This window comes from Ostrea edulis, chromosome 3, assembly GCF_947568905.1.
Source record: "Ostrea edulis chromosome 3, xbOstEdul1.1, whole genome shotgun sequence".
Taxonomy (NCBI): domain Eukaryota; kingdom Metazoa; phylum Mollusca; class Bivalvia; order Ostreida; family Ostreidae; genus Ostrea; species Ostrea edulis.
In genome coordinates this window covers 11,029,512-11,044,866 of record NC_079166.1, presented here as the reverse complement: position 1 = coordinate 11,044,866, position 15,355 = coordinate 11,029,512, and the positions used below count along the sequence as shown (strand labels likewise).

The 15,355-nt window shown below is 35.4% G+C and overlaps 1 protein-coding gene across 1 annotated transcript in view; it reads left to right on the top strand.

Annotated features, from left to right (window-relative positions):
* The window catches only part of LOC125677190 (uncharacterized), a 32,268-nt gene that overhangs the window by 4,462 nt on the left and 12,451 nt on the right, over window positions 1–15,355 (top strand). Inside the window, exons 4-9 of the mRNA XM_048915185.2 lie at window positions 4,864–4,935; window positions 5,438–5,606; window positions 8,237–8,374; window positions 12,971–13,044; window positions 13,509–13,580; window positions 13,786–13,885. Of these exons, the coding sequence (XP_048771142.1) occupies window positions 4,864–4,935; window positions 5,438–5,606; window positions 8,237–8,374; window positions 12,971–13,044; window positions 13,509–13,580; window positions 13,786–13,885 (625 nt within the window). The remainder of the gene's footprint in view (window positions 1–4,863; window positions 4,936–5,437; window positions 5,607–8,236; window positions 8,375–12,970; window positions 13,045–13,508; window positions 13,581–13,785; window positions 13,886–15,355) is intronic.

Below are 15,355 nucleotides of genomic sequence, written 5' to 3'. Positions count from 1 at the left end.
ATGGTTGCTATAGCAGACATGTAACCAGACATAGTATTGACTAAAATGCACCCTGTCTTCAAGTAAATAGATTTGTAAAAAAAAAATGACTACTACAGGGGGTATTCTACAGAGTTTGAACGTAATGAAACAAGTTGTCTATCACTCTAGCTTCTGTAAATTGCAAGTTTGGCATCATACATTCGTTATACTTACCTTATATATTCTTGAGCTTTTGGGAAAAAATTCATAAAGAACCTATTCATGTACTTGAAATTTTACATGATTTATTGACTCGGGATTGGCATTTCTGATCTGACATCTCTTTTGAGTTAACATGTCTTCCACCAGTGATAACTGTCTAGGAGAATCGGATAGCACGCCTGTCTTGGAGAGTAAGGTGAGATCAACACCAACACATGGCTCCTCCCATAAATTCTGCAATACTTGAGTAATCAAATCTTTTTCCGAGACACACCTAGTAGTAAGGGAGAGCAAACACTGCCAACTTCCTGTTCTCTCTCGCTGCAAACAGGTCTATGTTGAGAGTTGAGAACCCGTGAAAAATGTGATTTACTACATCTTGCTTCAGCCTCTATTTTCTTATCCGAACACCAAATCGAACTCTAAACAGATCGTCTGTCAACACATTCATCTTTCCCTGAATATGGGCAGCACGAAGCATTTAGCTCATCAATTAGTTCCACACTGAAGGATTTTCCCCAAAAGACAACACAGTTTGAGAGATTTCGCTCCCGCCTATTCGTTGTCGAAATCTGAGACTACAGTCAAATTGTCGCATTTCAAAAGAACTGATCTTTATCAGCATGTCCTCGAAATGTATAAGAGCTAATTGCACTGCTTTATCTCTATCCAATTGTTCTCGGGGTCCAAGTCTGATGATCGTTCAGATGAGCTCCCGAACCATGGTCAAGAGTATCTGTCCATACATTGCGTTGCTGCTTATCTTGTAAGAGCACTCCTTGAAATATGTTTTTTGATTGTTTCCACCATTCTAGGTGTTAAAATTGAAATTTCCTTCTCTGGAACAAGCTGAAGCAAATTGTCTTTGTGTGGACGTCAAATACACGACAGGTAAAATTGAATTGTTTGCATGTGTAACCTGGCTATTGGAATCAGACCCAAATATCTTAAAATTCTCTAACCTGAAACACTCTCCTGAATTGATTTATAAATTTTCTTGATAATTTTCTGGTATCTCTCCTCTGAAGGGAAACCCAAGCATGTCTGATGTCTAACGCTGACCCTAAACTGTGGATAATTCTTGAAGGGCTTAAATTTAAATTCTCCGTGACAATTAGACTCAATTCCTGAGTCGAGATAAGGATTTCGTCCAGATGTTGCAACAGTAACTCCTTTTCCTAGTTCGTTATCAACCAGTCATCCAAATACATGGACATTTGGTCTACATCTTCCCGAAGAAGATCTCAATAATTGCCATGGACTTTGTAAAAATTATTGGCTGTAACCAACCCAAATGGCCTTTAAATGGGAATGACGATCTTGACAAAAAATAATTCAGGAACTACTGGAAATACTGCAACATGAGGGATCCAGAGTTGGAGCCCAGCTTTGGGAATCTATAGCCCGACGTATATACATCGACATCTCTATCTGGAAATAAGGTACCTCGAGGTGTGTATTGAGAACTTCAAAATTCAGATTTGGTCGAACTCCCCTGTCTTTCTCTGAAACAAGGAAGAAGGTGCTGTAAAATCTGTGATCTCTCTGGTCTGACGGAACGAATTGTATGACATTTTTCCTAGTAAACTTACCTTAGAACCTCCTCTGATATAAACTGTTATTTCTTCAAATCTCTTATCAATGTAGTGTTTGCTCTGATGTCTTCCGTTAAATATTTTAAATGAAGATATAATCCATCATGAATTAAATTTATAGCCTAATCATCGTTGTTTGTCAATTTCCAATTCACAAAATTTACTAATCTTGCCCCAAATCGGGGAGGAAATGATGTCTTGGCGAACAGCTTGATTTGTGTACAAGACCCCTTTGAACAAATTTCCATAGTGGTTACTTTGAGTCTCGAAACCCCAAACGACGTTCATTAGACATCTTAGAAGAGGTTGAATTTCTCCTGAAACCTTGATTTGCATTTACTATATCCGGCATCATTGTTCATCTTTTTTGGAATGAAGACTTGGAAGGGTTTCCTTCCCTGTAGATGCTCGGTTTTTTGTATCTCTTATATGTTCTGCACTAGACTGTGGAACCTCAAAGTACTTCCCAAGAAACAGATTATAACCAATAGTTGACAAGTTCTACAACTTTGCTCCAGAAGCCTTATTCTTAAAGACCATTCCCTGCAAATACAAGTTTCTCCTTGCTGGATTTAAAGACATAAAAGACATAAATGCCATAATAGGCATCCATGGTCCGCTCTGAGACAAGGACTGACCTTGTTAGGTCATCATGTGACCACTCGGAGGCGGCGTAGACCTAGGCTTGTCCTGACCACTCGGAAACTGGGACGATCTCAACACATGAATATCACTTTACCATTATTCCTGCATTTACCCTCTCTTTCGTCCCGGAAGACGATTAGAAACATCCTAGGACTTAGTAGCTTTCACTACAATCTTGCCACCATCTTGTTGTAAGCCATCTAACGTCCAGGAGTCAAAAGCTTGCAAAGATTACAAGTAAAATCTTAATGACGAAAGCAATCAGTAGGATTATCAGTACCGTTCATATCAAACAATCAGTATGCTTATCAGTACGGTTCAGATCTCTAGAAAACAGTCAGTATCATTATCAGTACCGTTCAGATCTCTAGAAAACAATCAGTATGCTTATCAGTACCGTTCATATCTCTAGAAAACAGTCAGTATGATTATCAGTACGGTTCAGATCTCTAGAAAACAATCAGTATGCTTATCAGTACCGTTCATATCTCTAGAAAACAGACAGTATGATTATCAGTACCGTTCAGATCTCTAGAAAACAGTCAGTATGATTATCAGTACCGTTCAGATCTCTAGAAAACAGTCAGTATGATTATCAGTACCGTTCATATCTCTAGAAAACAGTCAGTATGATTATCAGTACGGTTCAGATCTCTAGAAAACAATCAGTATGCTTATCAGTACCGTTCATATCTCTAGAAAACAGTCAGTATGATTATCAGTACCGTTCATATCTCTAGAAAACAGTCAGTATGATTATCAGTACGGTTCAGATCTCTAGAAAAACAATCAGTATGCTTATCAGTACCGTTCATATCTCTAGAAAACAGTCAGTATCATTATCAGTACCGTTCAGATCTCTAGAAAACAATCAGTATGCTTATCAGTACCGTTCAGATCTCTAGAAAACAGTCAGTATCATTATCAATACCGTTCAGATCTCTAGAAAACAATCAGTATGCTTATCAGTACCGTTCAGATCTCCAGAAAACAGTCAGTATGATTACCAGTACCGTTCATATCTCTAGAAAACAGTCAGTATGATTATCAGTACCGTTCATATCAAACAATCAGTATGCTTATCAGTACCGTTCAGATCTCTAGAAAACAATCAGTATCATTATCAGTACCGTTCATATCTCTAGAAAACAATCAGTATCATTATCAGTACCGTTCAGATCTCTAGAAAACAGTCAGTATCATTACCAGTACCGTTCAGATCTCTAGAAAACAGTCAGTATCATTACCAGTACCGTTCAGATCTCTAGAAAACAATCAGTATCATTATCAGTACCGTTCATATCTCTAGAAAACAGTCAGTATCATTATCAGTACCGTTCAGATCTCTAGAAAACAATTAGTATCATTATCAGTACCGTTCAGATCTTTAGAAAACAGACAGTATCATTATCAGTACTGTTCAGATCTCTAGAAAACAGACAGTATCATTATCAGTACCGTTCAGATCTCTAGAAAACAGTCAGTATGATTACCAGTACAGTTCATATCTCTAGAACTTTGCGAACATTTATTGTAAGATCCCATGATGCATGATCGTAGTTTGACTCACATGATACACACAAAAACCACGAAAAGAGCTGCCAAAAATGGCGGCGTCCAAACATAAACTGAACGGAAGTAGTGAAGAGCTCTGATTTGGGGAATATTACTCAGTAGCTCTTTTGTTTTCAATGATCGAGCATGATCGTAGGAGCCATTGCAAATATCTGATGCAGGTAAATACGGATATTAAAAAAAAAAAACTAACCGATAATTATATTTGCTATCAAATTTATTTCATTCCTACCTGGTAAGTACGCTTCCATTCGTGTGTTTTATTTTAAGATGAAATTTAAACGAAAACAATAAATTCATTTAAAACAATATAAAACAACAAAACAATTTAAGAAACAAAAACAAGAAAAGTGCCAAGCATCAATGGTGTCAGAAGTAGCAGTTTACGGTGGTTATTTGTTGTTCATTACAAAGTACTATACTTATCAGAGTCCCCCCATTGGTGTGAATTGTACTATACTTATCAGAGTCCCCCCATTGGTGTGAATTGTACTATACTTATCAGAGTCCCCCCATTGGTGTGAATTGTACTATACTTATCAGAGTCCCCCCATTGGTGTGAATTGTACTATACTTATCAGAGTCCCCCCATTGGTGGTTTTCATGCAAAATATGCTGTGATAGATGGGAGTCGTCAATTTAGAGAAATATAAAGAACCTTTCAGCTAAATTGTGCAATTCATCAATTTCCATTCGCGAATTATCAATACTTGTCTGCTTCATTGCATAATGTAACATGCTACTCGACCTCCGTCACGACGAATAGATACTATACCAAACTTTCTATAACAATTAAAAGCAATATCCACAATGTACAAACTTTTGGATCAAGCATCATACAGTATTGTTGTTTTTTTTTTTACAGCTGTGTGTGGCCTCCCAAGAACTTTCTGTAGATTTTCTTCCTCTTTATGTCTCCGGTTGTATGGAGAAGCAGGTAAATATATCCTTATATCTCTTACTAAAGTTCCTAAATTGAAAATGTCTCGCTGTACAAAAGATGAAAAAGAAAAGAAATTAACATAACATTTCTAATGAAAATGTGAGGGTATTGAAAAATGATCACTCTTATAATTCCTATAAAGAATACAAAATTCATGTTAAAGTTGATGATGGAAAGGCTGAAGTCATCTCGATTGTCATAAAGTTGAGTTGTTAATTTGCCGTGAACATGTATGTTCAATAAAATGTTCAAGTATGAAGCAGATATGGAAGACTCTGTGGCATCTTCTATTTCGAATTCACGGGGATATATCAAATCGACATGTGAATGAAAATGAGTATGATGTACGCAATGAGAACAGGGTAAACACGAACCCATGGAAAGTACCCGGTATTGGGACCAGGTGTCTACTGTATATCCTCACCATGTATAATGGGTTTGGAACAACTTACAGACAGTTCTAATATCAGTCACATCGAACGCTATTCTCTTCCAGACATGTTTGGATATTTTTGGAGAAATAAACAGAAGATCTACGCTTATATATGGACCAAAGAGGGACTATGCATTGAACGGAAGTTGCTGCAACTTCGATTTATGTAACGAACACGATCTTCAAAATGCTGCAACAGTGGACCCATCTGTGCAAAAACCGACTGCTGCACGTACGTTTTCAAACAACGACACTCATCTATTATCTTGTTTTATACGGCCGTCTTTTGACAGCCTATGTTTAAGGTATGGACTCTCATGTCGTCTGTTCGTCTGTCCATCTGTCTGTCAATACTTCTGTGGTGACGCAATAGCTCTAACATTTTTACTGCGTTTAACAGAAACACTATACGATAAGTCCGTATGCATTTTGGAAGATATTTGTATCGCGAAAGGATAACGTAAACAGTTTTCAGCGTATTAATTCAAAACTTAAACTCAAACGGAATTGACTATACGGGAAAGACACACCTTAATAGTCACCCTTAAAGATAATTGCTATAGAAATAACGTCCTTGTGTTCGGCATCATTTCCGTTGTGACACGGTATCTTGAAATATGTGGAACATAAAGTTTTTATATTCATTACAAAGATTTTTGAGCAAGATGCTACAACTAAGTATTTACTGGTTCAATACTGATCCCACTGGTGCAAACATATTACACATCTATTACTGAACCCTATCCAGTTGAAATTTTTTGTGTCCATTCAAATTTTGAAAGGGCTGTGAGTTATGATACTACATCTTTCAAAAAATAATAATTCATTGCTTATATTTACAATTTGAAAACCATTCTTAATGTGTGCATTTTTCATACATATCTCAAATATCCCGCCTAATTCTTTGGGTAAGTAGTGATTAACGGAACCGCCGTGGAAAGCAAAACGCGATGTCATAACGTAAAAGAAAAGAGTGTGAAAAAAATTTGATAGTCAAATTCTTGAATTTATTTTCAATAGATATAATAAAAATCAACTTATTAACAAAGTTTACAATCTGAACTGGGTTTAAACATTTCAAATTTATCTAATTGTAACCAGCGTAGGTCTAGTCACTATAGGTGCGTGTCGGCCATGTTGTCACTTCGAGAAATTTAAAGTACCACTACGGAAAGAAGAATTGTCAAAAATCCTGCACTTGGATTAATTTCTTGTGTTTGTTCGATGATATTAACCACATATTAGAGGTAAGATGAACTTATCTGGCATCGAATGAGACGGGAATGAACACCAAAGCTTTGTTTTCATTCGGCACACGTGTGGCCGAGCACAGGAACTACATAGTAATTCCGTCTGTTATAATAATAGTAAGGGTCTTATATCTTACCATCCTCTATTAAGTGATAATAATAATTTTATTAGTAAGTTGCATGGTATAAGACTCCTATTATTATTACTACATAATCACCGGCTGAAGCGTTCCTGTGGGCCGAGATGCCGACCACATGCTCGACAGTGTTCATACGCCTAACAGATTTATAGTGATTCGGTCTTTGCAGTTATAGACAAATATTATTCAAAATTCTCTAATGCATTTTATCACAAGATTAAAAAGTAAATGTAAATATCAAGGATTGAGGCCCCAGGATTTCTTTTTATTTCCCTAATTCTACTTCAATGTAGAAATCAAAAATACAATTCCCCTAAAATTGACATTACTCCAAATCTCAGGTACGAAACTCTTTAAAGATATTTATATTTTTGAGTAACAAGTTCAGGGTCACAACAAAGTTTTAATCTTTTATTTTAATATGTATTCAATAAAACTTTTCAACGTGACGCAATTATATGTTATACAAAGCTAGTTGACCATGAAAGACATCTAATAAAATATATCTGGGAGTCATGAGTTCAAAGGTCACTGACCTTTACGGTAAGTTTAATGTAAGACACAATACCCGGATTTCTTTTCAACATTCAGCTTTCATATTGTAGAGTACGGTACTTGTTTATCTGTCAGTCTGTCTGTTCGTGATCTATTTCCTAGTGACTCGGTATTCTAATTTTTTTTTTATACAAAAAGCTTTTATACACATTAGTTAATAATAAGAAAACCCCCTCGAATTGTTACGAGATCAAAGGTCAAATTTTTATAGTTTGTTTTTATAAGAACCACACAGCTATAACACACTATTGTAGTTTTTAAAAGAATCACATTACAACACAAACTATTGTAGTTTTATAAGAACCACACCGCTATAACACAAACTATTGTAGTTTTATATGAACCACACCGCTATAACACAAACTATTGTAGTTTTATATGAACCACACCGCTATAACACAAACAATTGTAGTTTTATATGAACCACACCCTTATAACACAAACTATTGTAGTTTTATATGAACCACACCGCTATAACACAAACTATTGTAGTTTTATATGAACCACACCGCTATAACACAAACAATTGTAGTTTTATAAGAACCACACCGCTATAACACAAACTATTGTAGTTTTATATGAACCACACCGCTATAACACAAACAATTGTAGTTTTATATGAACCACACCACAACACAAACTATCGTAGTTTTATAAGAATCACGCCGCTATAACACAATCTATTGTAGTTTTATAAGAATCACACCGTTATAGCACAAACTATTGTAGTTTTATATGAACCACACCGCTATAACACAAACTATTGTAGTTTTATATGAACCACACCGCTATAACACAAACTATTGTAGTTTTATATGAACCACACCGCTATAACACAAACAATTGTAGTTTTATATGAACCACACCGCTATAACACAAACTATTGTAGTTTTATAATGTCCATATTTTTCTTAAAGCTGTGCAGTACGACGATTTGTGTGAACTATCGGATTTGGATACTGATATGTGCAGAAACCTTTCTAGATCGGATCCTAATATGTGTTCACGGTCATGCTTTGCGCAGAAGATCTGTCCCATCACGTGCGGATCATGTCGTGAGTTGCTTATGTTTTTAAATGTGTAGTGAATGTTACAATTTTAAAGTTGTAGTGTAAAGTATTTCTTATAAAACCCACACCCGTATAATGTGATTATAAATTGAGTTCATATATTTGAACACAAATGTCATTTCAGTTACAAATTATTGCATAAAAATGATAGTTTTGATATTTTTTGCTTTGACAGTGAAATAATGTAAAAAGCTGAAATTCAAACGCAATGTGATTTTTTTTTTCATTTATCGGCAAACAAAATCAAAATCAATTCAGATTATACAATCAATTACAGTATGCTACTAATGCTTTGGTTGGTTGATTGATTGATTGATTGTATATTGTTTAACGTCCCACTCGAGAATCTTTCACTCATATGGAGACGTCACCACTGCCGGTGAAGGGCTTCAAAATTTAGGCCTATGCTCGGCGCTAACGGCCTTGGAGCAGGAAAGAATCTTTATCGTACATGTACCACACGTGCTGTGACACGGGACCTCAGTTTTTGTGGTCTCATCCAAAGCACCGCCCCATTTAGTCGCCTCGTACGACAAGCAAGGAGTTCTAACCCGGATCTTCAGGGAATACTAATGGTTTGGTGCTAGGATTAGTGCTAGGAATTTGATTTGAAGGTATTCAATGTATATTGACCATATTTCATATCTAGTAAATGGATGGTGTATTTTTGTTATCATGGTATAATTTTGAAGAGTTCATCAAATAATCAAAGTACTTAAAGTACTCGTGGGAGTTGAACATTGTGGAAATTCAGTTAGAAAAGATAGTACTGGAAGGGTAGGGGATAAATGACTGAATATTATCATGATTTTAGATACAAATCAACTGTTGTTGTTTTTCAAAGCGTTACAACAGCAAACATGGATAATGGAAGGCCCATGGGCCACAACGCTCCTCGAGTAACTAAAGTCGTGTTGTTGTTTTCTAGAATTTCACCCCTTTACATTCTCATGAAAAATGTGACCACATATTATGGCCCAAACTTTCAAATCAATATGGTTATCAATGCCTTGCAGTTATGAAGAAGTTTTTCCCCTGTATATATACATTTAAGTTTAATCCTAGTTATAGCTAATTCTAAGGATTCATTACTTGAAAAGGTAGTCCAATATGCTAAACTGTCACCCGAGTATACTACAGTCCTGTAGAGGATCAATGGAATGGTAAATAATTGTATAATAACTCAAAATATATGAAATGCAAAAAAATTAAAAATTGTCGGGCATCGGAAATGCACAAGCCAAGTTGCGCAAGGAATGGGCATAGAGGGAACCGGCAGAAAAGTTTTCAAGAATTATCAAGCAGGGAGCAAAATTTTGCGTACATAAATTTCAGCCGACTTAAATCCTTTGTGACCTTGACCTTTAACCCTTGACCAAAATCAATAGGCTTCTTTGTCTCATCAAGGGCGATAATCCATCTAAGTTTAATTGAGATCCTATAATTTGTTAAAAAATTATAGTGCAGAAATTTTTTTTTCTCCAAATTTCAGTCTATTTATAGCCACTGTGACTTTGACCTTGTGACCCCGGAATCGATAGGCTTCTTGTCTTACTTAATCGATCTAAGTTTGATTGAGATCCTATAATTCGTTCAAGAGCTATGGTGCGGAAAACAAAATTTTCTCCAAATTTCAGTCTATTTATAGCCAGTGACCTTGACCTTTGACCTAGTGACCCCAGATTCGATAGGCTTCCTCATCTTACTGAGGGTGACAATCCATCTAAGTTTGAATGAGATCCTATAATTTGCTCAAGAGCTATGGTGAGGAAATGAAATGTTGATGCGTGCCCGCCTGCCCGCCCAAAGGCACTTCATCAGATCATAAGCCGAGTTCGACTTCATCGCAACTCCGCTAAAAATGAAACACTAGTCAAATAATGTTATTTGTTGCCAAGGTATTTGGGATATTATACTGTGGCTCAAACAGGGGGTGAATGAACCTGACAGTATGGAAAGCATATAGTGGAATCAGACTTGTGATGCTGGAAATCTATAGTGATTAATAAACTATACATGTACAAGATCCATAACTATTTTTTTTCCAGTTTGTGAGGTAGAATCCTCATGTCTCTTTCATCTGTAGACAAATAAACAATGTGTTTTGACCAGAGCAATTTCCAATCCTTTTTGCAGCATAAATTCAACATGGTGGCAACTGGGTTAAACTTTGATAGTGAAGTAATACATGGCAGCACCTTATCCCATGCTCTTAAAATTTCTGTTTGACACACACTCATGACATCCACTCAAACATTACAGAGTGCAGCAAAATCCCATTGTAATAGGGGATTCAAAATGGATAACTGGTACAAAATATGGTACATACTATTCAAAAAGGATAATGAATTTGACATATTGATGTCTTGGAAAAGGAAATTCTGACATCGGGGCTCTAAGCGTTTTCAAACATTGTCATTTGATAAAAGTGTTCTATATTTTTAAAAATAGAGATTAATATGTCTTTACATACATAGGTGAGAAAGTTTCCATTATTCCTAGCCGAGACATACCATGTATGCGCAAAAAATTCATAAACAAATATCACACTACTCACGTAGAAAATGTGGACCTTACCGTCATCAAGCGCAGCGAAACACGCCATTTCGAGATTATAGTCGACGAAAGCTCGTTAACAGTAATGAATAAGGTACACTCATTTTGTATCTATTTTGTGACTTTCTTTATTAAAAGGAACAGTTCTCTAATGTGTAACGTGCAATTACTACGTAATTCAATAACTTGAAGCATGAAGCAGTTTCACTTTGCCACCGGATATAAGAAATTTTATTTCGTATTCCGATCCCAATCGAAAGTTGTTGACTGGGAATGACGTGTTTTAATTCAATCTACATGTAACATGTAAGCATTTTTTATATCACATTAAAAAAAAAACCCCAAATATATACACATACACAATGTTGTAGAGTTATTTCTTGTAAATTTTCTGAGGTTTCGCACCATATTCGATATTTCGCGCCACGGTGTCAATAGGACTTGTGTGCAGTTGTCGTTCGTTTCCCTATCAATGTTTATAGGTGACGCTGCGCTACAAACGACAATTTTCAACCTTATCTTTTATTTTTCTATGTCTATCAGTATCAATTTGATCGAAATCTTGTATTCAAATTGATTTGAATACAATATCATTGCATTTATTTACATATCAATTATCAAAATTAGATTAATTCAGAAAAGTTACATGGATTATTTAATGGCGGATGTTTGACATTTTTTAAAGAAAGGGCAGATAACTCTTCCAAAAAGTCTCAAGTGCAAAAAGGTCGGCTTCTATCATGTCATTTACTTCACATTCATCATAATTTAACAATAAACATTTATGTTGATATAAATTCCTCAAAATTGTTCATTATCCTTTCGTTATACATTGAATACCTTAAATTTGAAAAAGTAACTCAATATCATATAAGATTGCCTAAATTGCAATTGACGAAAGCTAAATTCATTAAATAAGCTTTGGAGATTATGCGCAAACATGAATCAAAAACATATTGATGGTGCTTTCCGAATTGACTCTTGACAAGCACATTATGAATGCATTCGTATATATTGGTTTAATCATCCTATGGAAAATGCGAGTCGAATTGTAGGACAAGAAATCCCACCCATGAAATTTTAAAGTCATATAGCTCTCACTCAACAATGTCAGAATGTTTAAAACGGAGACGATGACCCATTCGGAACGTTATGAAATCGTTTGGGCTATTTAAAACAATGTTTTTTCTCTGATTTTGAGATGCATACGAATTTTCTGCGCATTAGTTTACTTCGCATTAAATATTACTGCCGTGTGAAGGCTATCTAATTCGAATTAATTTAATGCTCATTATTTTAATTCGCATCCTAGTGAACGAGGCATTAATCTGCATTGAAAATTATTTGAAATCACTCGTATTTATCTTGATGACGTCAGATCTCGAGAGATCTGAAAGTAATTATGATACAATTGATGAATATGTTTAAAAATCACTTATTTTTGCTCAGTCAATGTTTCGTGGTATAAGGAAAGGAAGCGCGTTAAAAGCTGTCTGACATGTATCATACCAATTGTTAGGTCGTTAGTTACACGTTGATTTTGAATACAGTCTTTCAGAACTTCTTTACTGCATTTACCTGATCAAGATACACGGCTCACGGCGTATGTGATCGGGCGACAGGGGATGCTTACTCCTCATATCAAAATTACATTTCAATGAGTATTACGGTACTTTTAATGTACATTTTCATTTGTGAATAAATAGTAGAAAATGTTTTTACTTCTTAATCAATTAGGTTCAACATTCATCATATTTACATTTAAAGGGGGGGGGGGGGATTATGTCAATTTAGTTTTTTGTCAGACATTAAACTTTTGATCTCGCCCTTAAACCAATTATGTTATTTTTTGGTCAATTTCGAATGGTAGAGAAATTTTATTCCCTTGGAGAGAGAGAGAGAGAGAGAGAGAGAGAGAGAGAGAGAGAGAGAGAGAGATATGCATATTATAAGAACAAAAGCGTTTTGTATGTTTCTCGAAAACAAAATGTTTACTTAGATTTTTTTTACTGTGTCTTTCCTTAGGTCGCTGTTACAAGTGTGTTAACGTGAATGATCCATCAAGCTGTGTCAGATCGCAAACTTGTACAAAAAACCAGGTAACTGATTGCTTAAACAATACTTCAACCAGGTAACTGAATGGTTAAACAATACGTCAACCAGGTAACTGAATGATTAAACAATGCATCAAGGTTTCAGGTCGTTAGCGCGCTGTAGCAAATGTGATAGCTTGCTATATACATATATAAAGATGTTGTTGATCAATGCAACAATGCAACAGCTATATATCAATATCGAAAGATTAGTACCTCTTTTCATTTGCAAAGCAATTATCAGAAATCAAACTATGAAATATCAATACACCAAGCACAATCAATCATAAATACATTGTGCAGTAAGATAAGATAAGATATTCTATATATATATATATTATATATATATAATGATAAATAAGTCATTACATATGTTACGATGAGAATATGATAGACTACTAGTTATATTGACGATGTCACTTGATGCGTTTAAGCGATGCCGGACTGACTTGGTGTGTTTTCTATTACAGCAATGCATTGTGTTACACACGCTGGACAATAACTTTAATCCCACGTATAAACTGGGATGCGCTGACACCAATGTAAGTAATCTGCATCCCGTTCATTTCATGCATATTTTACCAAAAATAAGGATATCATATACGAATTTCCGAATAATCTGATTTGCATGTGACTACACAGACTGACAATTTCATTTATCTACCCTCTTGATTGAGAACTGTACTTCGTTGATCTCAGAACGATTTTGACACATTGAATGCTATACATGATATAACGTTGGTTCAGATATGCCAAGTCTATTTTGGTGGAGCCGGAACGGTTTCTGGAAATCGAAGAGCAGATGAGGGTTTGGTCGGCCACTGCTGCGACAAAGACTACTGCAACGGTATGTCACAGGGATGGCTAATATCACAACGATGTCAGTTATATCAATACACAATGGATGAACTCTGTCTCTTGCTCATATATATATATATCTACAGCCCAGTAGCTAAGTACTTCGTTACTAGCTTGAAAATAAATACGGCTGTATATTTAATTGCTGTTGTAAAATTTAGAAATTCATTTCAAAATCAAGGATTATCTCCCTCACGCATACATGTAGCTCTTATCCTTAGACGAATTTGACTTCACGTTTTTCGGCACTCTGTTTTCCCCTGAAATAACTCTAAAAGTTTATTGTTACTTCGGATTTCCAACATTTCGGTTGAGCATCACTGAAGAGACTTTATATTTTACATATATAAACTTTAAACACTTATGTATGTAGTCTTGTGTAACGTTGCTATGAGAGATAAACACGACTGAAGAAGACGGTAACACGGTCGAAATACTTCTACAAAGTGTTTAGAGCTTTTATTAAATATATATTTTACTTCGAAAAAAGAGACTTTATATATATATATATATATATATATATATGTAAAACTTATACAGTACCAATTTTGATGCACCAGATGCGCATTTCGACAAATAATGTCTCTTCAGTGATGCTCAACCGAAATCTTTGAAATCCGAAATAACTATGAAGTTTTAGATCTAAATATAGCCAAAAACAGCGTGCCAAAAAAGTGGAGCCAAATTCGTCTAAGGATAAGAGCTATGCATGAGGGAGATAATCCTTAATTTTGAAATGAATTTCTTAATTTTATAACAGCAATTAAATATACATCCGTATTTTCAAGCTAGTAACGAAGTACTTAGCTACTGGGCTGTAGAGACCCTCGGGGACTAACAGTCCACCAGCAGAGGCCTCGACCCAGGGGTCATAATGTAAAACTTATACGGTACCAATTTTGATGCACCAGATACGCATTTCGACAAATAATGTCTCTTCAGTGATGCTCAACCGAAATGTTTGAAATCCGAAATAACTATGAAGTTTTAGAGCTAAATATAGCCAAAAACAGCGTGCCAAAAACGTGGAGCCAAATTCGTCTAAGGACAAGAGCTATATATATAAGCACTGAAAAGTCCACGACACTGTTGCTTATTTAAAACTCAAATTTTCGACGCAACCCGCGTCTTTATGTAATATATGTTTCTTGATAAAGACGCGGATTGCGTCGAAAATTTGAGTTTTAAATAAGCAACAGTGTCGTGGACTTTTCAGTGCTTTTATAAATTTCTTTACTGGCCTTGTATCTTCTCAGATCCGACACTTTAGGAAAGTAGGGTGTTGTTGGGTTTTTGTGCTTTTATATATATATATATATATATATATATATATATATATATATATATATGTGTGTGTGTGTGTGTGTGTGTGTGTAAAACTTATACGGTACCAATTTTGATGCACCAGATGCGCATTTCGACAAATAATGTCTCTTCAGTGATGCTCAACCGAAATGTT